The sequence below is a fragment of the Seriola dumerili genome, unplaced genomic scaffold (genome assembly GCF_002260705.1).
Source record: "Seriola dumerili isolate Sdu_G_001 unplaced genomic scaffold, Sdu_1.0 BDQW01000068.1, whole genome shotgun sequence".
NCBI classification, from domain to species: Eukaryota; Metazoa; Chordata; class Actinopteri; order Carangiformes; family Carangidae; genus Seriola; species Seriola dumerili.
In genome coordinates, this window is record NW_019174323.1 from 6,020,177 (window position 1) to 6,047,464 (window position 27,288).

General features: G+C 40.3%; 1 protein-coding gene across 1 annotated transcript; it reads right to left on the reverse strand.

Moving 5' to 3' along the window:
- Nucleotides 1–16,247: 16,247 nt before the first annotated feature.
- On the reverse strand, nt 16,248–19,166 carry LOC111219602 (GTPase IMAP family member 8-like). Its single transcript, XM_022742317.1, has 4 exons — nt 19,028–19,166; nt 18,252–18,938; nt 17,115–17,864; nt 16,248–16,420 (listed from the first exon to the last, which is right to left on the reverse strand). The coding sequence occupies exons 1-4, from the start codon at nt 19,050–19,052 to the stop codon at nt 16,248–16,250; spliced, it is 1,635 nt and encodes a 544-aa protein (XP_022598038.1). The 5' UTR covers nt 19,053–19,166.
- Between the last annotated feature and the right edge of the window lie 8,122 nt (nt 19,167–27,288).

A 27,288-nucleotide genomic window follows, 5' to 3' on the forward strand; every position in this document is an offset into this window, starting at 1 on the left:
ATTAATCTGTACAGAACAGCACTGAATGACTCACTGCACTCACGAATGCAAGACAAGCAAAATCATTTCGTGGGTTCTCATGACTGAACCTCTTTGCTACAAAATTATCTCTGAAGATGCAGAACCTCGTTTTATTTTGCACTCTCTACAACATTAGAAGTTCTCTTCCATAATATCAGTAATATATCTTGCGAGTGTCTCTCTAGAGTGATAGAGTTCGAAAAACTTACAATAATCATCTAATATCAGCTATGCTCTCTCACACAATGTCGACAGTACGACACTCATATAATATCAAACACACCATGAGAGAAGGTCAAATACAATCACAAGTCACTACTCTCTCTATCTCTCAACACACTCGAAATATATATCATGTATCTGCTCTCTTCTCTAATGCGAGACAACTAAAGGAGAGAGCATAACATAATGAGTGAGAGATTCCAAACCGACCATCTATATTAATTAGCTCTTCAGTGAATATTACACATAAATATAAGGCGTGCAACTCTTCATAATACCATGTCCATCACTCATTATTCATCTGACACATCATCAAGTCTAACAAATAAAAAATATCCTATCAATATTCACCCATAACATAATATGTATGATCTTGTGCGACATATCTTGGTAACTAGTGCGAGCTTGATGAGAATAGCACTGCAGATGAGATCTACTACAAGCGAGTGCTCTACCTCCAGGGACAAATGCCAAATATTAATTCCCATCGGTGTGAGCAATTCTCGTAATAATAATACAATATAGTGCCAGTATAAAAAGATGCCTTTAACCAATCCTCATCAAGTCCCTACCTTGATCAATTTGATCCAGCTTTATTATTACAGCATTTACAAAGGTGGAAGAGCATGTTTTTCCTGGTTCCTTTCAATCACTATAAATAAAAGCTTACAGTTTCAGCTGGTGTGCGCAAAAAAAAATATGCCCAAGACCATGTTCCAACTTTGTCACAAACCAGTGCGCCGGGCACCCAAATGCAGACATGGTAGAAAGAAGGGAAGGATGACGGTAAGTCTTTTATTATTTTGAAGGAGCAGGTGAGTGGTGGATTGAGCTGTTGCAGCTTGGCAGATTAGTTTACAGCGATATCTGCGAGACAGAAAGAACTAAAATGTTGAAAGTTTGCAGGCCGTAAGAGGCCAAAATATGACCAGCTTTGATAACTATGACATTGAGCTGGAAGTGCGGCACATTAAATCGAAGCTGATAGCAATGTCTGCGCAGAGGGGAGGAAGGGAGGGAGGCGACAACACAGACAGACAAGTACAGACAGACTTCAACAGAAGGGTGGTAACTAAAAGGGGACTTTTACACCTGACCCGCTTTTAGGTTTATAACAAACTGATTTGTATCTAACATTATTACACCATACTGTGAATTCACCCAATCACCTGAGCCAAGCATGTTGCTGATAGAGGCTGTAAATTCATTGAGAACGATATACTATGAAATTTAAGCAGCGACAACATACAATTGTAAAGAAAAAACTGTTTCAATCTACAGAGAAACAAAAGCAACAACACAGGTTCCATTGGAAAACAAAAGTGTGACTATTATCGTGGCACAACATGGAAATGAAAATCTAGATGACAAAGTTGTTATCCAATATCGGATCTCTTTGCATGAAAAATATGCTGTTGGTCCCTGGTGGACTGAGCAGAGAGAGGGAAGTGGTATGATGAGAAAACAAACACAAGTGTGATGAGCTCATTCAGTGTTGAGCTCACACATGTCAACAACAAGACGGAGGGAATGAAACCCATGAAGCACCGCCTAATTATTAAAATGTTCCCCTCTTTCATGAAAACATGCAAGGACAAGCTGCAGATCTTGCCAAAGGTGGGAAGTTAATGTAGAGAATAGCAGAAATGATTTATCAAACAAGCTTGCTCAAATATAATTTTCCTTCTGTTCCCACTTGTCCGTCACTTCTGTAACTGTAGCGATGTGTGCGATACAAGGTCTAGTCTCGTGGTACCTCTCTGGTGCAGAAAGGGCTTAACCGTGAGATGCACCTCCGACTTGTGAGTAAAGAAGGGGACGTCCGGACGAAGGCTCTGAATTTGACCAAGATGCATAACGTTGAATAAAAGCATCCGAAAGAAACGCCGTTGATGCGTGATCAAAATTCCACCTGATTGGCACTGAAGAGAGACGAAGGTGTATACTAAGCAATGGAGCACGTTGGTCAACCCCTGAGGTGCCCACATATGTTTCCTTTGCAACAGCCAGGACTTTTGAAGACGGAGCGATTCTCAGCGTCACTCTGTGTCCACCTGGCACTGCATGGTTTTCTGCTGCGATTAATGCTCAGCTTCCATTCACAGATGTCAACAAGAAGGCGACAAAAGGAGCACTTGGAGTATTGTTTTGGTGAGAAAGGTGTGGGATCACACTGCAGTGGTCTTCAGCCACAGAGGCCTATACACCATGAAACCATTGAGAGATTACATCCAGTAAAGAAGGGGCACACGCCTCGTAGTCGCTGCTGGAGGCCCCTGTCGTAACAGGTATCATGTTCTCTGTGATGATAGGACAGACAACAGCAACGAACGTCCCACCCTGTTTGAGAAGATTGACACCATGGTGGCAGAAAACAGTTGTTATGAAATCGAGAGGCAGGCTGATACAAACTGTTGAAGAGAGGACGAAGGAAGTCGACAAACAAGCTGAAGGAGCTGCGTCTGCAGACACAACAACAAAGGCAAAGGCTCAGGAAGGCCTCCTGAGTGGTCAGTTGAATTTTGTTTTCATAAATGTTGTTAAAAAGGAAATTCTTTAGTCTTATTTTTGTAGTTTTGGCATCATTCCTTTGGTCATAATAACATTGTAGTGCCAATAAAAACAGCAGCCACATGTTAACAAAATCTATTTGGAAAAATCAAAGGCAAACAGTAAATTATCACCACAAATTTGTCTGTTGTAGACATCCATGCACACGTTTACAAAAAACAGCTCACTTCCAAAGTCATCAGAGCTTTTCAAACCACATTTCAGTCCATTAGCAGACCTGTTGAGCTTAGATTGATTTATAATATATATATTTTTTTTAAAATTACAAAATTCATACTCAGATAAGAACTGTCCATTAAATTATAACAGATTTAACTGTTTTCTTACACAGAGCAAAACCCAGCCTGAGAAATCTTGATGGTCGGGTAGGGTGATTTCTGGAAGAAGTGCCACGCTGGCAACAGGATTTTAAGAAGTGAAGTGTTTCACACTGGTGAGAGAACGATGAAAGCTTTAAAGCAAAGTGGCGAGGTGGCTGGAAGACAGAGTCGTGGTGGTGGACACTCCTGGATGGTGGAAATTCTTCCCAGCGTCATTATCCCTGAGGTTGTGAAGTCTGAGATTTTAGAAGGGTGTTCTCTGTGCTCGCCATCACCAATGTCGTTCTGCTGGTGGTGCCGGCTGACACATCATTTACTGATGAACAAAAAGAGTCACAGAGGACAACATGAAGTTATTCGGACAGAGTGTGTGGAGACATGTAATAGTGCTGTTCACATCTGGGACACTTTGGGAAACAAAACTATAGAGCCAACACATTGAAAGTGAGAAAGCCTCTCCGTGGGACTGATTGAGAAATGTGGAAAGGGTTCATGTCCTTGACAACACGAGCAAAAGCTGGTGATCAGGTAACAGAGCTGCTGGAGAAGATGGAGGAGATGGTGGCAGGAAACTATTCTTTGCACACTCAGTGAAACAGATGATCCACAACAAAGAAAAGTATCCCACTAAAAACAAAGATGAGAGCACAGCCAAAGAGATCACAGAACAACTTAACATCAAATGGGATCGCAAGAACTGGAAGAAGACCGTATGTTAAAAGGAGGACGGACAGTATACGTTTACGAATAAACTGTAAAGCATCCAGAGGCACTGAACAAACAGTATTTTGTATTGGACCATAATTAGAATTAAATAGAAGAAACTTTATTGTCCATCTGGACTGAATGCATCTTCAAATCATCAACATCACACAAAAATACTATATTTGTAGAATTTTCCATTATGAAATTTCCTGGCATGGGGACATTTTTGGGCTGGTTGCTTTAGGTTGGCCCACAACAGCAGGGCCAGACCTATAATGTCCATGGTCAGCCATATACAAGGTCTAACCTCGTCAGACTGATGATGATTTGACTAATTTGAAAGCTTCATCACTGTCACAGACAATCACACAGTAATAGCGCTTGCAGGCTGTAAACTTTTAACTTTCCTATTTCTTAAATTGAAAATCGTAATAACTTATCTACACCTGTTTTTTTTCTACTATGACAAACAAAATGTATGCAGTGGGAAAGACAGTATTGAAACAAAACTAGTAGAAATGAAGTTAACTGGTAGCCCTATTGGAAATAAGTTTTTCATCAGTGGTTATGTGACATTCCCCTCTCGTATACCCAGTCTAGTTCTACGCAGCCCTTTACCTGGACAAAGCTGCATTAAACTGATCGAAACAAAACGCCATGCTTTAGAATATTTTCCAGAAATATCTTCAGTAGGTTTCATCCTTTGAATAACTAACATGATTATTGTATTTTCTAACCAGTTAGTGAAAGACAAGCAGAGGCTCAAAGATGTCAAAGGAGAGGAAGAAGACAAACGACAAGTGAGGATGATGCAGGATCCGTCTCTCTGAACATGAAGGAATTGTTGGAGAGAGAGTGGATTCAGACAAGAGGCATCAATAGAAACATTACTACAAGTTCTTTGCAGGTGAATAAACCGAATATCCAAAGTAAGTAACTTCTGTCCTTGTTCAGTTTTGACTATTGTTTTTTCATTTTATTTTCTGCCACAGGTAAGACAGCCATCTCTGAACCAGATACTGATTAGCTGCGGAAATCAATTCTATTGTGGCAGAAAACCTGCGCAACTTCAGGCTATGAGTCACCTCTGCCACCACGGGGAAGCAGAGGAAGAAATGAACGAGACGAAGTACTTTAAAATGTACAAACCATCTGTTTGTAATGTGAAGATAACTAATTTAATGCACTTTATATTCAAGCATGTTATATTCCACAGAGTTCAACCAGTAAAACCATTCCTGTTTGAAACATTGATACGTCCATGTTGCACAAAGGAACTGGGAACAAGTAGGCAGAGAGTGTGGTGTTTTCTTTTCGTCTTTTAGAGCAGATTATTGTTACCTGGCCAGCACCTGCAAGTGATTATAGTTGGTTGTGCCTTCTGATTGCCTTGCTAAACTGAAAGGCATCTTATGAACTAGTACTATGGCCTTGGTTTCCCACCTTGTTTATTTGCGTTGAGAGTCAAATTGCAAGTGTATAATATAAAAGGATAATAATAACCACCATTTTTATTTACCTGTACTCATTTATAAATCATACTGTTAACCCTAGACAATGACAATAAAAATATGGTCTGGGTGGAGATGTATGTATATTTGTACAGTTAAAACTCCAGGACCTGCCCTGTGCTGAAGCAAATGCCGCACCATCGGACCAGATATGATAATCTGAAATACCTGTCATACTGTACATTGTTTCTACTCCAACACACACAGTTTTTCTACCGTGTGTCACTTTGTCCGAGGATGATTTCTTGACAGAAGTGAGATTATATGTACAGACGAGCACTATGATTGATCGCACTGCTATGAGGAAGAAATAATTTGGGTTTTTCATGAGAATCTTCATGACAAAGATATTGAAGATGCAGATGTTATTTTTCAGTTTTGGAAAGATTGTTTTTAGAGAGAAGAAAGTCATTTGCGTTGTTCACCTGAAATGTAGTTTTGGTCTATTATCAATGACAAAAAAAAGTACTTAAGCACTGTTTTGTATTATTTACCAGCTTTTTTCTGATTATTACCTGCTTCTGCTTTGTCTTCAGGAAAAGCTTCACAGATAAGATTACTCCATTAATTCACAATTTTGTTCTGTTAAATGATTTCTGTACAATATGACTTATCATTTAAGCATTAAGTCTTAAGAGTAATAAAAAATTTTTAGCTGTTTTACTAAGCTATTTATAACCTTGTGACTGTACTTGATGAGCAGTATAAGGCATGTTGAGGTGGAGGCTGTGTACTGTATGACATGAGTGCGTTGGCCTGAAAACTGAGAAGTGAGACTACTTGATTTATCCCCGGATACAATGCGCAAGAACTCCTCTTTATGTGCCTAGTAATCATAGTTGATGTACCGCAATTAAAGATCCCTCCCTACTAATCCTTTATTAAAGCAAACATCACACAAATACTCAAATAAATGATGGCGTACAACCTTTGAAATGCTGTTATTATACTAATAACTGAATCAAATATCAGGTGGAGCATTTTTCAGTTTCTCAATTAGCAGCTGACATTTCGGCTGAGTGCCCAAAAAATCACCGTAAAGCCGCGTTTACAACTAAGATGTCTTTCACACTTTAAACAAACTCTGCTGTGTTTCCTCATTTAAGATTGTCAGTTTAAAAGTCTGGTGTAAAAGCTGTTAATCGAACACTGCTGTGGACTTTGAATCGAACTGAGCGGGGCCCAAGATGTGGGTCTTGGTCGATGCCAAGAATACAGGACTAATATTAAATCCATCATTGTGCGCACAAAACTCTGTCAGAAAGGACTGTCCAATCAGTACTGACAGCAGGTCATGCCTGCATTTTCTGCGTAGTGCGGAATTATATTATCTTCTGTCGTTACAGAAGCAACAAACAAACCAAACTTAAAAAATAGCAGAAAATAACCCAAAAAACCAACAAAAATCAAAAAAAAAACCGCAATATTAACCAAAAAAGCGGAAACCAACAAATCAAAAAAAAAAAAAAAAACTAGACAATACAAAAAAAACAAAACAAACGGATAGAGATGTACAAAAGAAAAATACACTACAATAAAAAACATAAAAACAAAAAAAAAAAACAAATAAACAGACATAAACAACTTCATAATAACAAAAAAAAAAACACCTACAAATAAAAAAAAAAAACAACAACAAAAAAAAAAAAAAATACAAACAAATAACCAAAAACACAATAAAAACAAAAAAAACAAAAAAAAAACACAAACAACAATATAAAAAAAAAAAAAAACAATAAGAAAAAAACAAATAACAAACGAAAAAAAAAAAAAAAAAAAAGTAACAAACAAACAGTAAATAACTAAAAACAATCAAATAGAAAATAAAAAAACCAAAAAGAAAGAACAAACAACCAAAAACCGAAAAGAACAAATATAAAAAAAAACGACAATGACACACAAGGTAGAAACAGACGAAGAAGCAGGCCTCCTGTACCACGATACTAGAAGCAGGCTTTCGCAATACAGAAAAAGCAAAACATTTGATTTTCTTTTTTTCTTCTCAAGCTTGGGAATGATTCACTGTAATTATTTCCCCCTTTCAAGATGAGCAGTAAGACTAAAACATGACAGCTGCGACATAATAAAGATTTGTGAACCGTCTGAAGCTGTCATTAAGCATACAACAAGGAAGTACAGGTGGAAAATCCATACAGTTAAGAACTGAGTGCTAGAGAGCTCCAACCACAGTAAAGTAGCCAACAGCACCAGACAATCCAGTTCATTTAAATAATCAGCCCCATAAATAGTATACAACAGAGGCCGGCACACCATCTGCTCCTGCTGTTTGTGTCAACGACATCTGCCATCAGCCTTGATATCTGCAGACTGCTGGCTAGCCAGTGTTAGCTGCCCGCTATATTGCAGGAGCCAAAGAGCCGACTTTAATAAGCTGGAGGTCCACACGCTGCACCAGTGCCGCCTTCGCCTCATTCAAAAAACACACGGATCGGGTCGGTCTTCTTCAAATAGATGATTCATAGCGTTCAACTTACCAACTAAGTCTCAATAATAACGTATTGAGACACAGAATCGAGACACCACCTCTGGGAGACTCCTGGGATCACCAAAGATCCACCACTGCTTTGTCAATATCCTCAGGTCAGCTCTACAAAGATGTCCTTACAAATCCCCACCCAACCTCTTCGATGAATTACAGAGGCGTCAGAAATTGAGAAACCCGTAGCAGAGCGTCAGACGAAGAGCGGGAATGTGGTACTTGAATCCCTACGAGCCCCCTGAGCTCATCAGCAGGAAGGGCAGGCAGAGGGGATTAGGAGGACCATGGATTACCAGCAGAACGGTGAGAGGGAGATCCGTTTTATCAGAATGAACGTTAATCCAGCGCTAAACCCTCAACATGTCTGTTTCACAAAGGCACAGACATCGGATACATGACACGCTAACACACACACCGGTAGTTGATGGAGTGCCTATAGCACCACGGGAGACATCAGTTTGATACCACGATGTATGCTTACCTGTTACCATTTAAATGGCTCCTTAAAACATCCTGGTCCTCTCAATGGCAAACGCGCACATAAAAGACAAACAGGTGGGCTTTTAAAAAAAAAAAAAAAAAGAAGAAAAAGAAAGAAGAGGTGCAGCGCGGTAAACAAAGAAGGCAAAGTAACAAAGAAGAACAGAAGCAGACACAGAGGTGATAATTGGCTATTCACAGATATGACACCTGTTCCCTCTGTCTCTGTATAAAGCATCTGATAATCGGTCACACTACAAGCACGCCTCCTTTGACGTGTTGCTCATTAACGCCGTCTGTCCTGTGTCTCTTTGTTTCCTCGTTTGTTTTGTGACCAATGCACACGGTCACATCTGAAGAGAACTGACCCCGGCGCTTAAAGTGGAAGAAAACACAATGCTGTGCTCACAGGTATCAAGCAAAGTTAATTTTTTACAGTCTACAGTGAAGGAAAAGGCAGCAGGAGAGTCTGCTTGCATGTTCACAACATCATTTAGTAAGAGGAAAAATAATATATGTACTTTAAAAAAGTTCTAGGAAGTCATGGGGTCAGACTGGTCCGGAAACGAAGTTGCTTGACTCCGCTCTATAGACTCGTATGAGTGGAAGAAGGCTATTTCTTGGGTGTCACTGGGTTCAGGAAATAAAAGTCCAGTCATTTTTTCCTAATAGCCGGAGCTCTCCTGCTAATCCAGCAGTAACAAATCCTACACTTGATAAAAAAAAATTTTAAAAAGTCAAAACCACCAAACCAGTGTACCAAAACAACTTTGGGGGAGAAGTTATGACTATAGTGCTGGAGTGGCATTTAGGAATGAATATCAATCATCAAGCTGAAAAAATTCTTTTCATGGAAGCATAAAACCTAACGGCTCCACTGAAGATAAAATATATGCAGACAAGACAAAAACCAGAATCAGGTGTGGACAAGTTGATGGAGATTAATATTCCTCCAAATGCATAACATTGACCCAAATAATAAATGGAATCATTCAGCTTGATTTGTGCTACATTTGCATGAAAAAAACCTATCTAGTGAGAAGCGTCAGTAAAATCGCTCAAAAAAAGAGCTTTGAAAAGATTATAAAAACAGTAATAAATGTATGGTAAGACTGCAGTGAAACACACTTTGAACACCGAACATCCCCAACTCCCCCCACCTCAAACTCTGTACGCTCACCTGGACATGAAAGAATCAGAAAAACCAAACCATACACAGTAAAAACACGGCGAAATGAAACTAACGAAAGCGACACCACGCATTCACACACGCACTGCATAAACCCGGATCGCTGTGAAAATATTGATAGTGAACAACACATTCTGTAGCATTCCAGGATTTAGATGGTAAAGTCATGTCAGTGTGTGTTGATTGCAATAACACGGTAAAATGAGAAACTACAAGAGTGGAACTCCACCAGACCAGAAGTTGAAACATAAAAACTGAGGGCAAAATAGTAATAGTGATTGAAGCAAAAGAAAAATTTCCAAGGGCACACTCAAAGTCCTGCGTATTTCTTTTATAATTTATTTTTTTTCTCACCTTAAATGTCATTGCATGATACTCCAGTGCTCTCAAAAGAACGGGCAAATGTGACCCCAACTGGTGATATGTGTTTCGCCAAACAGCCTTAATCAAGATCAGTCTGAAGAAGGCTTTTCTATTCTCCTTAGTTGTGGCCCCTTGACTCACACATAGTTAAGACTTATTTTAAATTACCTTTGTTTCCCAAAGGCACACTACACTTCTCATCTTTGTTGATGGATCCACGATGAAGTCAGAAAATGTTTCCAGCTTTGACACTTCACGTGCAATAAAACAAGAAAAGAAAACAAAGAGAAATAACAACAAAAGGAGCTCCAATCTAAGTTTTACACTAGGACCGGTTCAAGCTTGAGCTTCTCCACCCATACAAATACACAGCAACATAAATATATTGATTTTAATATAATACCAAATCCTTTCTGTTTTTGCCGATGCGTACAACTCGTTTTGTAGAAAACATAAATGCTTGCCTGGTCACATGTTTAATGGCAAAGGTTAGGAAAAGATTGTAGGTTTTTAGAATGGTTAATAAAGTAACAACGTCCACGGTGTCGATGCTGTTGACTTATCAGGCATCAAACCAGACCATGATCTTCTGCTAATCTTATCAGAGTGCATGCTGTGAGTATCTAAACATAACCTTACAAAAGGTTTAATCATCATTTCTTCAAGCAGTTATGATTTTGCGAAAGAGGACAGCTGTAAGGAGTTACTTTGTTAATCAATTGCTCACTATGAAACATTCTGTGACTTGCAATCATCCATTAAAACCCTTTTCATTATGTTTTAAACTTCATATGGATTGAGTACGGTGTGCATAAAAAAGCAAGAAATTAGCAGTTACATCTCTAGGGGACATTGTGGGCACAGCAATGTTCATAGGTGAGCATTGCATTACAAAGTAACTTCCCTTCACTGTCCTTCTTTCGCAAAAATCATAACTGCCTTGAAGCAAATAGTGATTAACCTTTTGTTAAGGTTATGTTTAGATACTTCACAGCATTGCCACCTGGATAAGATTAGCAGAAGATCATGGTCTGAGTTGATCCTGATGAAGCTCACAGCATCGACACCGGACGTGTTACCTTTATTAACATTTAAACTAAAACCACAATCTTTTTCCCTAACCTTGCCATTAAACAGGCCCGGCAGCATTATGTTTTCTCAAAGGATGCATACCCGACAAAAACAAATTGGATCAATAAACATAATTTATGTTGCTGTGTATTTTGTTATGGGTGAAAGCTTCAAGCTTTGAACCAGCGTCTATAACAACTTAAGATGGGAACTCTTTTGTTGTTATTTTTCTTTGTTTTCTTTCTGTCTTTATGCCATCGTTGAAGCTGTCAAGCTTGAAACCATTTTCGACTCACGAGGATCCCATCAACAAAGAGAGGAAGTGTAGTGTGCCTTGGAAAAAGTAATTTAAAAAGTCTTACTATGTGGGAGTCAAGGGCCACAACAAAGAAAGAAAAGCGCTTCTTTCAGACTGATCTTGATTAAGCTTTTGCCGGGAAACACATACAACAGTGGGGTTCCACATGACCGCTTCTGAGAGGCACTGGAGTGTCACTGCAATATTTAAGCTTTCTAAAAAAAAATAAATAAAAAAAAAATACGCAGGACTTGAGTGTGCCTTGAAATTTTTCTTTTTCTCACACTACTATTTGGCCTCAGTTTTAATGTTCAATCCATGTTCTGTGATCCACTCTTGTAGTTCCAATTTCACCTGTGTATGCAATTCACACACAATGACATTGACTTTCACCAATCTAAAAATCCCTGGATGGCATAACAGTAATGTGTTTTCACAATAGTTTCACAGCGATGTGTTATCGGTGCGTGTGTGAATGCGGGTGTGCTCGTTTCTTCGCCGTGTTTTACTGTTGATGTTTGTTTTTCTGATCTTTTCATGTCAGTGAGCGTACAGAGTTTGAGGTGGGGGAGGTGGGATGTAACGGTGTTCAAAGTGTGTTTCAACTGCACTTATCCACATTTCACTTTTTATATCTTTCAAACTTCTTTTGTGAGCACTGACGCTTCTCACCCTAGAAGGTTTTCATGCAAAATGTAGCACAAAATCAGACTGAATGATTCCATTTATATTTGGGTCATGTATGCATTTGAGGAATATTAATCTCCTCACTTGTCCACCACTGATCTGTTTTGTCGCTGCAATTGTTCTACTTCATTGGAGAGCCGCTAGGTTTAGCTTCCATGAAAACAGAATTTCAGCTGTGATGATTTATATTCATTCCCTAAAATGCACTCCAGCAACTCATGAGTCATAAACTTCTCCCCCAAAGTATGTTTTGTTACACTGGTTTGTCTGTTTGGACTTTTTAAAATATTTTTTTTTATCAAAGTTTGTAGATTTGTAACTGCTGCGATTTGCAGCCAGGGAGAGCTCCAGGCTTTATAGGCACAATAAAGCACTGCATTGACTTTTATTTCCTAGATATCCACTAGTGACATCCAAGAAATAGTTTCTTCTCACTACATTGACGAAGCTCTATAGAGGATTCAGCAACTCGTTTCGCGGACCGAGGTCATAGTACCCCCATTGACTTTCCTAGAACCTTGTGAAAGTAATACATCTATTATTTTCCTCTTAAACACTAAAATCGCGATGTTGATGCAACAATCAGCAGGACTCTCCTGCTGCCTTTCCTTCCACGTAGAAACTGTTAAAAAATTAATTTGGGTACCTGTGACAGCACCAGCATTATGCTTTCTTCCCTTTAAGCGCCGGGGGTCGAGGTTCTCCTTCATGATGTGGACCGTGTGCATTTGTGCTACAGATAACATAACGAGGAACAAAGAGCACCAGGACAAAGCGGCGTTAATGAGCAACACAGTCAAAAGGCAGAGTGCTGTAGTGTGACCGATTATCAGATGCTTTATACATGAGCACGAGAGGCGGGAACAGGTGTTCATATCTGTGCGAATACCATTATCAACTCTGCGTGCTCTGCTTCTGTTCTCTTTGTTACCTTTTGCCCTTCTTTGTCTTACCGCGCTTTGCCACTCTTCTTTCTTTCTTCTTCTTTTTTTTTTTTTTTTTATAAACCCAGCTGTTTGTACTCTTTATTTGCGCGATTTGCCATGACAGAGGACCAGGATGTTTAAGGATCCATTTAAAATGGTTAAACACGGTTAAGCGATACATCGTGGTATCAAACTGATGTTCACCGTGCTGTGCTATCAGGCACTCCATCACTACCGTGTGTGGTGTTTACGTGTCTCAGTGTATCGATGTCTGTGCCTATGTGTGAATACAGACCATGTTAGGTATGCTATAAGCGCTCTCGCGCATTAAGACAGTTCATTCTGATAAAACCGTGCATCTCCATCCCTCACCGTTCCTGCTTGGATAAACTCTCATGGCTTCCTATCCAGCTCTAGCCTCGCCCCCCTCTTCCTGACTGATATACCGGTCAAGGGCCTCGTCAGGAGATGTCAAGTATCCACCATTCCCGGCTCTTCGTGTACTCTGACGATCTGCCTCACGCGTATCTAGCCATTTCATATGCACCCTATCTCTGCTATAATATCATCCTGCGAAGAGTACTGCACTCTCTCATGGACTTGGACATCTTCTTACAGTCTGACTGAGAGAGTATTGTGTACAACCGAGCAGTGGTTGGACTTTGGTGATGCCCAGGAGTCCAGAGGTGTTCCACTGGCTCTATAGCTATCACCTCAGATGCCCGATCCTATGAAGTAAAGTTTGACCCGACCGAATCCGTGTGTTTTTGAAAGGCACACCTCACACTGCTGATTGCATCGTGTGCTTCCACTCCAACTTATTCTAGCCGCGATCTTTGCTCCAATGAATCTATAGCGGGAGTAAACACTGGTGCTAGCCAGCAGCCTCTGCAAGAATTATCCAGGCCTTGGATGCAATGTGCGTTGACACAAACACGCACGGAGCAGATATGGTGTGCGACAGCCTGCGTTGTTGACTACTATTCTACTGGCAGGCGGGTCTGATTAATTAAATAACTGCGATTTCCTGTGTCCTGTCATAGGGAGCTACTACTACTGTGTTGGGAGCCTCTAGCACTCTCCATCTACGTATGTTCAACCATGCTACTTCGTTTATGGCTTACATGAGCTGTCAACGTGTAGCGAAAATAGTTTATAAGTATATCGTTGCGCGCCAGCTGTCATGTTTTAGTCTACTGCTCTATCTTGACAAGGGCGGAATAATATAGCAGTGAATCATTCACACCAAGCTTGAAGCAAGAAGAACAAAAGACAAATCAAACTGTTTTTGCTGTATTGGCTGTATGCCAAGCCCTGGCTTCAGTTTATCGGGTTACAGCGAGGCCTCTTCTCGTCCTGTTTCTACCTGTTTCATTGTCGCTTTCTGTAGACGGACAGAGAGATAAATAAATCCGCACTACGCAGCAAAATGCTGCGGGCATGGAACTCGCGTCAGTTCACAGAGTTGACAGTCTTTTCTGACAGTTTGTGGCCAGATGACGGATTTAATATTAGTCCTGTATTCTTGGCAATCGACCAAGACCCACATGCTTGGGGCCGCCTACAGTCTCGACTCTAGTTCCACGTAGCAGTGTTCGTGATTAACAGCTTTTACCCAGACTAAATGAACCAATCTTAAATGAGGAAACACAGCAGAGTTTGTTTAAAAGTGTGAAAGCATCTTTATTTGTTAAAACGCGAGGCTTTACCTCTGATTTTTGTCACTCAGCCGAAAGTTTCAGCTTTGCTAATTGAGAAACTGAAAAAATGCTCCACCTGCTATAATTTATTCAGCATTTAGTTGAGTATTAATAACAAGCCATATTCAAAGGTTGTAATACATCATTAATGGATTGCAAGTATTTGTGTTGATTGCTTTAATAAGGATTAGAGGAGGGCAATCGTTAATATCTGCGTACCAATTCAACTATGCAACTAGGCAACAATATAAAGGAGTTCTTGCACTTGTATTTCCGGGGAAAATAAGTAGATCTCACTTCTCCAGATTCAGCCAACGGCATCATGTCAAATACCAGTACACAGCCTCCACCTCAACATGCGGCCTATATACTGGCTCATCTATCAGTACAGTCACAAGTTATAAATAGTCTAGTATAAAAAACAGCCTCTAATACCACATTTTCTTAATTACTTCTTAACGGACTTAATGCTTCAAATGATAAGTCATATTGTACAGAAAAATCATTCCAACAGAACAAAATGTGAACTTATTAATGGAGTAATCTTATCTGTGAAGCTTTTACTGAGACAAAGCAGAGCAGGTAATAATCAGAAAAAAGCTGGTTTAAATAAACAAAACAGTGCTTAAGTATCCTTTTTTTTTGTCATTGATAATAGACCAAAACTATATTTCAGGTGAACAAAGCAAAATGACTTTCTTCTGTTCTAAAAACAATCTTTCCAAAAGTGAAAATAAAATCTGCATCTTCAATATCTTTGTCATGAAGATTCTCATGAAAAACCCAAATATTTCTTCCTCATAGCAGTGATCATATCAGTGCTCGTCTGTACATATAATCTCACTGCTGTCAAGAAATCATCCTGGGACAAAGTGACACACGTCAAACTGCTGTTGTCTGGAGTAGAAACAATGTACAGTATGACAGGTATTTCAGATTATCATCATCGTCAATTGGCGCCATTTGCTTCAGCCAGCACAGGGCAGGTCCTGGAGTTTTAACTATACAAATATACATACATCTCCACCCAAACCATATTTATTCATTGTCTAGGGTTAACAGTATATTATAAAATAGTACAGGTAATAAAAATGTGGTTATATTATCCTTTTATATTACACTTGCAATTTGACCTCCAACGCAAATAAACAAGGTGGGAAACCAAGGCCATAGTACTAGTTCATAAGATGCTTTCAGTTTAGTAAGGCAATCAGAAGGCACAACCACAACTATAAATCACTTGCAGGTGCTGGCCAGGTAACAATAATCTGCTCTAAAAGACGAAAAGAAAAATACCCACACTCTGCCTACTTGTTCCCAGTTCCTTTGTGCAACATGGACGTATCAATGTTTCAAACAGGAATGGTTTTCACTGGAACGCGCTAAATTTACTAAACATGCTTGAATATAAAGTGCATTAAATTAGTTATCTTTCACATTACAAACAGATGGTTTGTACATTAAAGTACTTCGTCTCGTTCATTCTCTTCCTCTGCTTCCCCGCTGGTGGCAGAGGTTGACTCATAGCCTGAAGTTGCGCAGGTTTTCTGTCACAATAGAATTGATTTCCGCAGCTAATCAGTATCTGGTTCAGAGATGGCTGTCTTACCTGTGGCAGAAAATAAAATGAAAAAACAATACAAAACTGAACAAGACAGAAGTTACTTACTTTGGATATTCGGTTTATTCACCTGCAAAGAGCTTGTAGTAATGTTCTATTGATGCCTCTTGTCTGATCCACTCTCTCTCCAACAATTCCTTCATGTTCAGAGAGACGGATCCTGCATCATCCTGACTTTGTCGTTTGTCTTCTTCCTCTCCTTTGACATCTTTGAGCCTCTGCTTGTCTTCACTAACTGGTTAGAAAATACAATAATCATGTTAGCTATTCAAAGGATGAAACCTACTGAAGATATTTCTGGAAAATATTCTAAAGCATGGCGTTTTGTTTCGATCAGTTTAATGCAGCTTTGTCCAGGTAAAGGGCTGCGTAGAACTAGACTGGGTATACGAGAGGGGAATGTCACATAAACCACTGATGAAAAACTTATTTCAGTAGGCTACCAAGTTAACTTCATTTCTACTAGTTTTGTTTCAATACTGATCTTTCCCACTGCATACATTTTGATTTGTCATAGTAGAAAAAAAACAGGTGTAGATAAGTTATTACGATTTTCAATTTAAGAACTAGGAAAGTTAAAAGTTTACAGCCTGCCAAGCGCTATTACTGTGTGATGGTCTGAGTACAGTGATGAAGCTTTCAAATTAGTCAAATCATCATCAGTCTGACGAGGTTAGACCTTGTATATGGCTGGACCATGGACATTATAGGTCTGGCCCCACTGTTGTGGGCCAACCTAAAGCAAACAGCCCAAAAATGTCCCCATGCCAGGAAATTTCAATAATGGAAAATTCTACAAATATAGTATTTTTGTGTGATGTTGATGATTTGAGATGCATTCAGTCCAGATGGACAATAAAGTTTCTTCTATTTAATTCTAATTATGGTCCAATACAAATACTGTTGTGTCAGTGCCTCCGGATGCTTACAGTTCATTCGTAAAGGCATACTGTCGTCTCCTTTTAACATACGGTCTTCTTCCCAGTTCTTGCGATCCCATTTGATGTTAAGTTGTTCTGTGATCTCTTTGGCTGTGCTCTCATCTTTGTTTTTAGTTGGTTCATCACTTTTCTCTTCTTGTTGTGGATCATCTGCTTCACTGAGGTGCAAAGAACAGTTTCCTGCCACCATCTCTTCCATCTTCTCCAGCAGCTCTGTTACCTGATCACCAGCTTTGCTCGTGTTGTCAAGGACATGATACCTCTTTCCACATTTCTCAATCAGGCCACGGAGAGGCTTTCCTTCACTTTCAATGTGTTGCTCTATAGTTTTGTTTCCCAAAGTGTCCCCAGATGTGAACAGCACTATTACATGTCTCCACACTCTCTGTCCGAATAACTTCATGTTGTCCTCTGTGACTCTTTTTTGTTCATCAGTAAATGATGTGTCAGGCGGCACCACCAGCAGAATGACATTTGGTGATGGCGAGCACAGAGACACCCCTTTTAAAATCTCAGACTTCACAACCTCAGGGATAAATGACGCTGGGAAGAATTTCCACCATCCAGGAGTGTCCACCACCACGACCTCTCTTCCAGCCACCTCGCCACTTTGCTTTAAAGCTTTCATCGTTCTCTCACCAAGGTGAAAAACTTCACTTCTTAAAATCCTATTGCCAGCGGCACTCTTCCCAGAAAACACCCACCCGACCATCAAGATTCTCAGGCTGGGTTTTGACTCTGTGTAAGAAAACAGTTAAATCTGGTTAATTTAAAGGACAATTCTTACTGAGTATGATTTTTGTAATTTAAAAAAAATATATATATAATAAATCAATCTAAGCTCAACAGGTCTGCTAATGGACTGAAATGTGGTTGAAAGCTCTGAAAAAGTGGACCTTTTGAGATTAAATCATTCTTGTAAAGTGTGATGGATGTTTACAACAGACATTTGGGTGATAATTTACTGTTTGCCTTTGATTTTTCCAAATAGATTTGTTAACAATGTGGCTGCTGTTTTATTGCCACTACAATGTTATTATGACCAACAGGAATGATGCCAAAACTACAAAAATAAGACTAAAGAATTTCCTTTTAACAACATTTATGAAAACAAATTCAACTGACCACTCAGGAGCCTTCTGAGCCTTTGCCTTTGTTGTTGTGTCTGCAGACGCAGCTCCTCAGCTTTTTTGTCGACTTCCTTCGTCCTCTCTTCAACAGTTTGTATCAGCCTGCTCTCGATTTCATAACAACTGTTTTCTGCCACCATGGTGTCAATCTTCTCAAACAGCTGTCTGATGTTCGTGCTGTTGTCTGTCCCATCATCACAGAGAACATGATACCTGTTACCACAGGCCTCCAGCAGCGACTGGAGCGATGCCCCTTCTTTACTGATGTAATCCTCAATGGTTTCATGGTCTATATGGCCTCTGTGGCTGAAGACCACTGCAGTGTGATCCCACACCTTCTCACCAAAACAATACTCCAAATGCTCCTTTGTCACCTTCTTGTAGACATCTGTGAATGGAAGCTGAGCATTAATCGCCAGCAGAAAACCATGCAGTCCAGGTGGACACAGAGTGACGCTGAGAATCGTCTCTGTCTTCAAAAGTCCTGCTGTATCACACAGCTGATATCCTCGCAGCCATCCAGGGGTTTGGACCAACGTGACTCTTCGCTCACACACTTCTCCCTCTCTCTTCTCACAGTTGAATGTTGCATCTACGGCATCAAACGCGTTTCTTCCCAGGATGATGTTTCCAACGAGATCTTTATGTGAGCCTTGTGATCCCACAATCAGCACATTCAGCTCTGACAGAGAGTGAGACAGAGATGGTAACATGAAGGAAAAATATATTTACAGCCTGTTGATAAATCATTTCTCATTTACATTAACTCACCTTTGGCAGATGCAGCTTTCTTCATGTTTTCTGAAGAGGGAAATTAACTAATTAGGCTGCTTCATGGGTTTCATTCCCTCCGTCTTGTTGTTGACTGTGTGAGCTCAACACTGAATGTAGCTCTCACATTGTGTTTGTTTTTCATCATACCCACTCCCTCCTCTGTCAGTCACAGGACCAACAGCATATTTTCATGCAAGAGATCAGATCATTGATAAAACTTGTCATCTAGATTTCCATGTTCCAGGTTGTGCCAGAAAGTCACACCTGTTGTTTTCATGGAACCTGTGTTGTTGCTTTTGTTTCCTGTAATGAAACAGTTTTTCTAACAATTTGATGTTGTAGCTGCTTAAATTCATAGTAATTTCAGAATTTACAGCCTCATCAGCAACATGTGGCTCGGTGATTGGGTGAATTCACAGTATGTATATATGTAGACAACAGTTTGTTTAAACCAAAGCGGTCAGGTGTAAAAGTCCCTTTAGTGTCACCACCCTTCTGTGAAGTCTGTCTGTCTGTCCTCCCTCCCTTCCTCCCTCTGCCAGACATTGGCTATCAAGCTCGATTTATGTGCCTCACTTCCAGCTCAGTCATAGTTATCAAGCTGGTCATTATTTGGCTTTTACCTGCAACTTCAACATTTAGTTCTTTCTGTCTCCAGGAATCGCTGTAAACTAATCTGCCAAGCCTGCAACAGCTCACCACCACTCACCTGCTCCTTTCAAAATAAAAAGACTTCACCTCATCCTTCCCTTCTTCTACCATGTCTGCATTTGGGTCCCGGCACTGTTTGTGACAAAGTTGGAACACGGTCTTGGCATATTTTTTTTGCCACACAGCTGAACTGTAAGCTTTTATTTTAGTATCGCAAAGGAACAGGAAAACAATGCTCCACCTTTGAAATGCTGTAATAATAAAGCTGGATCAAATTGATCAAAGCAGGACTTGATGAGGATTGATAAAGGCATCTTTATTTCAGCACATAGAATACAACAGTGCACACATGATAAAAATCCTGCATTTCCTGGGTAAATGGAGTAGATCTCACTTCATTCTTCATACAGTGAAGTACAGATTCACAAGATCATAAATAGCAGCATAAAAATAGATATTTTTTATTATTAAGACTTTATTCTTTAATGAAAATAGTCATATGGTATAGAAAATCATTTAACAGTATAAAACAAAAAATTCAGTGAATGTGTTTAATCTTATCTCTGAAGCTTTTCCTTTATGTGATGCTAAAGCAAACCATATTTCAGTCTTTTTATTTAGAGATGCAAGATTACTTTTTTTATTTTATTTTAGTCTGGATTTTAATTTGTCACATTAATCAGATTATGTCATTGTAAGCTTTTGATTATACTTCCAAAAATGACTTTCTTCTGTTCTAAAAACAATCTTTCCAAAAGTGAAAATAAAATCTGCATCTTCAATATTTTTGTCACAAAGATTCTCATGAAAAACCCAAATATTTCTTCCTCATAGCAGTGATCATATCAGTGCTTGTCTGTACAGATAATCTCACTGCTGTCACGAAATCATCCTGAGACAAAGTGACACACGTCAAACTGCTGTTGTCTGCAGTAGAAACAATGTACAGTATGACAGGTATTTCAGATTATCTTCATCCATCATTGGCGTCATTTGCCCCAGCTTCAGCCAACAGGGCAGGTCCTGGAGTTTTAACTGTACAAATACACATACATCTCCACCCAGACCATATTTATTCACTGTCTGGGGTCAACAACAGTATATCATAAAATAACATAGGTAATAAAATGTAGTTATACGATCCTTTATATCCATGATCCTCCTGTATTACACTTAAAAACACATGTATCTGTTTTTGATTTGGCCTCCAACACAAACAAACATAATAGTAAACTGAGGCCATAGTATTAAGGGTTGTTTTTGCTGGAGCATCTTTGTACTAGTTCATAAGATGCTTTCACTTTAGCAAGACAATCATCAGCCACAACCACAACTATAAATCACTTGCAGGTGCTGGCCAGGTAACAATAATCTGCACTAAAAGATATGGAAAATATCCGCACACTGTCATCTTGTTCCCAGTTTCTTTCTTCAACATGGTCATGACAATGTTTCAAACAGAAATGGTTTTCACTGGTTGAACTGGAAACGAGGTGTATGGGTAAAATGCTGGTTAAATGCTGTCATATGTAGCTAGTTACTCCATCAGTAATACAGGAGTGTATCATTTTACAAATACAATCTAATATTTTGTTAATATTGTCCGACTCTGAGAGCAGCGTCTTTACAGCCTAACCAGCTACAAATCATCAGTGCAGAATAATTTCCCTCTACAATGTGTTGTAGTTTGTATTTAAATGATTTGAACAGAAGTGTAAAGCTTCCTGATGACAGCCCTGTGTGCACCAAACACTTTGGTTGAATGAAGTGCAGTAAATGACTTGGTGTTCTTTCACATTACAAACATGGTTTTAACATGGAAGTACTTCTTGTTCAGTCTCTTCCTCTGCTTCCCTGCTGGTGGCAGAGACTGACCCATAGCCTGAAGTTCTGATGGTTTTCTGCCATGATAGGACTTTTTCTCTTGATTCCTGCAGCTTATCAGCATCTGGTTCAGAGGTGGCTCTCTCACCTGTGGCAGAAAATAAAATGTTAAAATGATACAAAACTGAACAAGACAGAATTTATTTTCTTTTATTTTAGATATTTGATTAACTCACTTGCAAAGAACATGTGGAGATGTTCCACTGCTGCCTCTCGTCTGATCCACTCTTTCTCCATCAATTCCTTCATCTTCAGAAAGTCAGATCCTGCATCATCTTCACTTTGTAGTTTGTCTTCTTCCTCTCCTTCAAAATCTTCAAGCCTCTGTGTGTCTTCACTAACTGGTTAGAAAATACAATAATCATGTTGGTTATACTAAGGGTAAAACAAATTTAAGATGCTGTAGGAATAAACTGAAGTGTTTTTTTTACTGCTGTGTCAGTGCCTCTGGATGCTTACAGTTTGTTCGTAAAGGCATACTGTCGTCTCCTTTTAACGTTTGGTGTTCTTCCCAGTTCTTGCGATCCCATTCATTGTTAAGTTGTTCTGTGATCTCTTTGGCTGTGCTCTCATCTTTGTTTTTAGTTGGTTCATCACTTTTCTCTTCTTGTTGTAGATCATCTGTTTCACTGAAGTAAAAAGAATAGTTTCCTGCCACCATCTCCTCCATCTTCTCCAGCAGCTCTGTTACCTGATCACCAGCTTTGCTCATGTTGTCAAGGACATGATACCTCTTTCCACATTTGTCAATCAGCCCACGGAGAGGCTTTCCTTCACTTTCAATGTGTTGCTCTATAGTTTTGTTTCCCAAAGCATCGCCAAATGTAAACAGCACTATTACATGTCTCCACACTCTCTGTCCGAATAACTTCATGTTGTCCTCTGTGACTCTTTTTTGTTCATCAGTAAATGATGAATCAAGTGATACCACCAGCAGAATAACATTTAGGGATGGCGAGCACAGAGACACCCCTTTTAAAATCTCAGTCTTAAAAACCTCAGGGATAAATGATGCTGGGAAGAATTTCCACCATCCAGGAGTGTCCACCACCACGACCTCTCTTCCAGCCACCTCGCCACTTTGCTTTAAAGCTTTCATCGTTCTCTCACCAAAGTGAAAAACTTCACTTCTTAAAATCGTGTTGCCAGCGGCACTCTTCCCAGAAAACACCCACCCGACCATCAAGATTCTCAGGCTGGGTTTTGGCTCTGTGTAAGAAAACAGTTAAATCTGGTTAATTTAAAGGACAATTCTTGGTTATTACAACTCGATTTTTGTAATTTTTTAAAAAGTTTATAAGAAAACAAAAGGTCTAATTAAGGACTGTGACTAGACTGAGATATGGTTGAAAGGTCTGAAAACTTGTAAATAAATCTTTGAGATTATATCACTTCTGTAAAGTGTTTGCAGCAATTGAACTTTTAGATTTAAATATCTAAATATAGCTCCTTTCTAATAATGCGATCTGTAAGATTCATCTGAAAGAAAATCATCGTCCACAATATGAGATCGTCGGATCGCTCAGCCTTAATGCCACTACAATGTTATTATGACCAACAGGAATGATGCCGAAACTACAAAAATAAGACTAAAGAATTTTCCTTTTAACAACATTTATGAAAACAAATTCAACTGACCAATCAGGAGCCTTCTGAGCCTTTGCCTTTGTTGTTGTGTCTGCAGACGCAGCTCCTCAGCTTGTTTGTCGACTTCCTTCGTCCTCTCTTCAACAGTTTGTATCAGCCTGCTCTCGATTTCATAACAACTGTTTTCTGCCACCATGGTGTCAATCTTCTCAAACAGCTGTCTGATGTTCGTGCTGTTGTCTGTCCCATCATCACAGAGAACATGATACCTGTTACCACAGGCCTCCAGCAGCGACTGGAGCGGTGCCCCTTCTTTACTGATGTAATCCTCAATGGTTTNTTTTTTTTTTTTTTTTACTGTTGTGTCAGTGCCTCCGGATGCTTACAGTTTGGCCGTGAAAGCATACTGTCGTCTCCTTTTAATGTTTGGTGTTCTTCCCAGTTCCTGCGATCCCATTCATTGTTAAGTTTTTCTGTGATCTCTTTGGCTGTGCTCTCGTCCTTGATTTTAGTTGGTTCATCACTTTTCTCTTCAGGTTGTGGATCATCTCTTTCACTGAAGTAAAAACAACAGTTTCCTGCCACCATCTCCTCCATCTTCTCCAGCAGCTCTGTTACCTGATCACCAGCTTTGCTCATGTTGTCAAGGACATGATACCTCTTTCCACATTTCTCAATCAGCCCACGGAGAGGCTTTCCTTCACTTTCAATGTGTTGCTCTATAGTTTTGTTTCCCAAAGCATCGCCAAATGTAAACAGCAATATTACATGTCTCCACACTCTCTGTCCGAATAACTTCATGTTGTCCTCTGTGACTCTTTTTTGTTCATCAGTAAATGATGTGTCAAATGGCACCACCAGCAGAATGACATTTGGTGATGGCGAGCACAGAGACACCCCTTCTAAAATCTCAGACTTCAAAACCTCAGGGATAAATGACGCTGGGAAGAATTTCCACCATCCAGGAGTGTCCACCACCACGACCTCTCTTCCAGCCACCTCGCCACTTTGCTTTAAAGCTTTCATCGTTCTCTCACCAAGGTGAAAAACTTCACTTCTTAAAATCGTGTTGCCAGCGGCACTCTTCCCAGAAAACACCCACCCGACCATCAAGATTCTCAGGCTGGGTTTTGGCTCTGTGTAAGAAAACAGTTAAATCTGGTTAATTTAAAGGACAATTCTTGGTTATTACAACTTGATTTTTGTAATTTTTTAAAAAGTTTATAAGAAAATGAAAGGTCTAATTAAGGACTGTGACTAGACTGAGAGATGTGGTTGAAAGGTCTGAAAACTTGTAAATAAACCTTTGAGATTATATCACTTCTGTAAAGTGTGATGGATGTTTACAAACAGACAGTTTGGGTGATAAATAATGTTTCCTTGTTTGATTTTCCATTTATCAGGTTGTGTTGGCTAACTATAGGCGGAACTCCGCTTCACTTGACTATAAACCGGACCTCTTTTTGACACTTCCGGTCTTCAAGACTTTGCCCGTACCCTACGTTGCCATTTAAGTCACGGTGGAGCGATATTTGCTCGGGCCCAAAAATGGTGGAACCTAGATCTAATCTCATCTTTGTGTGTATTATATTCCTTTTAATTCTTTCATAATACTACACTAAACTTTATTAAACTATTCAAATTCTCGTTTCGGTCTGCCCATACTAGGTATCCACACACTCCGTAGCCGTGCCAGCAATACATGCTCCCATTAAATACGTTCTAAGGAGAGAGTATATTCCACCATCCGGCTGATTTCACCCAATCAACCAAACACCCAGAATGACTCTCTGTGCTCCTTCGTACGTCCTACTCGGAGCATACCCAATCGCAGGCATGACACCCGCCATGTCAGATCTCCTCCGACTCAGCGTGCACTCCCTTTCGCGTTACCTCCACCTCACGCTCAGCGGTCCTTCTAGACCGCCTGCTGTCGCGCGAGCAATACGCCTGTAGCCACATAACCATCCTCCATATCTCTCTGTTGCCTCCTCGTGTAATCGACCGTTAATATATATATATATATATCCGAGGCTACGATTCCGTCCTCGCTCGCGGCTTTGTCCCCATCCTTAGCCATCAATAACACATCACCCACCCATCGCCCAATCCTGAACACCATACCCTCCTTCGTTGTGCCCTGAGTGCCACCATGCTCCTAAGCCCTGTTGATCGTTCTAATTCGTTTATTAACCTCCTCCTACCGTTCCAGATACCCTCTATCCTACTTCTCTTGCGTTATCGTAGTACTTCTTGTTTCTTCTTGTATACTTTTCTGGTGCTTCTTTGTCTACACCTATCATATGTAAACTCATCTCAATTCGGTTTTAAGCAACCTCATACGTGTACTTTGTAAATCTCCCCTTGACTCTACAACCCCCTCCAGTCATTAGCCCTGCGCTCGTGCACCTTTGACCATAGCGAGGAACCCTTGCTTCCAACACATGAACCATCACGCGTGCTCCATTCTTTCACCGTACGCACTGCTCTCGTTCTCTCTCACTTTCGATTGCGCCTAGTCTGTACCGTGCTTGGTGGCCCATCTCGTAGCGTTCACCACATTGTTCCATGTATAAGCGCATGACTCACGGTAGATCAACCTTCTTAACCCTCTCTCTCTGAAGCAAGTGCTACTAATAACATAAAGCGTATGTATTCTTTTTATATTCTTCATTAATAAGAGAATTGACCTTGAAACCCTGCAAGCGTTGGCCTGAAAACCCCGCTGGCGGGGGGTCCTGCTTCATGCCTCAGGAGAACTTAAACATAATGCCACACCACCCATCAGGAGGTATGTCATGCCAAGCCTTCCGCATAGCTGCAGAGCAGAAAATCTAAAAAAATATATAGTACTGGCTGTTACCCACCTGAATTGTTACTCGCCTGTTTAACAGCTCGGAAAATAGTCTGGCGTTTCAGCCAATTTAACTTTTACGATTTAACATAAATCTTAAATAATCAGCTCCTTTCTTCAACTGAATGCCCTATTAGTACGATCATCTGAAAGTAATCACCTCTCAGCGCTCTGAACACACTGCACTCCCTCCAGCACGGACACTCCACAAAGAGCTTGTCACTTGCGGTACCTGGTTGCCTGTGTCAGTGCCCGCCGCTGGGGTCACGGCTGTGTGTTTGTTGTGTCAGAATCACTCATACTAATGGTTCATTCATATTAGATCTCATCAATCAAGTACTGAAAAATTCAGATGTCGGCAAATTTTTGAAGTTTTTCCTCCATCAAGGTTGAAAACATGTTTTTCTGTCAAGGGGCTAATTAATTAACAGTCATTACTCACAAAACAACAGCCCTCCTCCTGTCCCCCTCCCAGGACTGCCTCACTTCCTCTTCCACCATAGTCGCAGGTGATCACGCCCGGCCCTCAATGTGCCACACCTCCTCTCTACAACAGACACCCCAGATTGACAAGCGCAGGCTCTTTCACAATGATCAGTGAGTTACTGTCATCTCTCTTTTTTTTTTTTTTTTTTTCCTCCGTCTCCTCTCTGTTCTTTGCTTTAGTTTGTGCAATCAGCGTGTCTACACTTTACCGCTCTCTTCACTCCAGGGAGGCAGAACTGTGTCAACGGTGTCAGCTCTCTGCTCCAAAGCCTGCGAATTCGACCCCTGGTGGTCCTGTCCTCCTCTTGCTAAACACGCTGCCTTCACCCGGCAGCAAAGCAGCCATATTCAACAAGAATCCAGGGAGATGCAGGAAGCACTCCAAGAGCGCCTGGAGAGACGGCCCTGGATATCCTGTCTAGGCAAGGTGTGCACAATCGTGGCTTTGAAAAAATCATTTCCATGTACTGCTACTGTAATTTAAAAAATGTTTAATGTTTTTCTGCCCCAACCCTCCCTCCCACTCTCCCCGACTCTCCTTCTCTCCCCAGATGGGTCCAGGGCTCAGCACCACTCATTTCTGCCCTACAGGAGAGGCAATTACATCGGCCCAGGACAGGCGATTCTCCCAAAACTGATCAACTTCCACTTCCTGCTGTTCCTGCTTCCGACGGACTCCCACAAGATGACAGCTTCCTGAAAGTCCTTGCGTGCCGGAGCACGGCAAAGATGCTATCCCCAGATGTGCTAACGACTTCTGACGGGAATTTCTGAAAGCTGTTATCGACCTACCGAC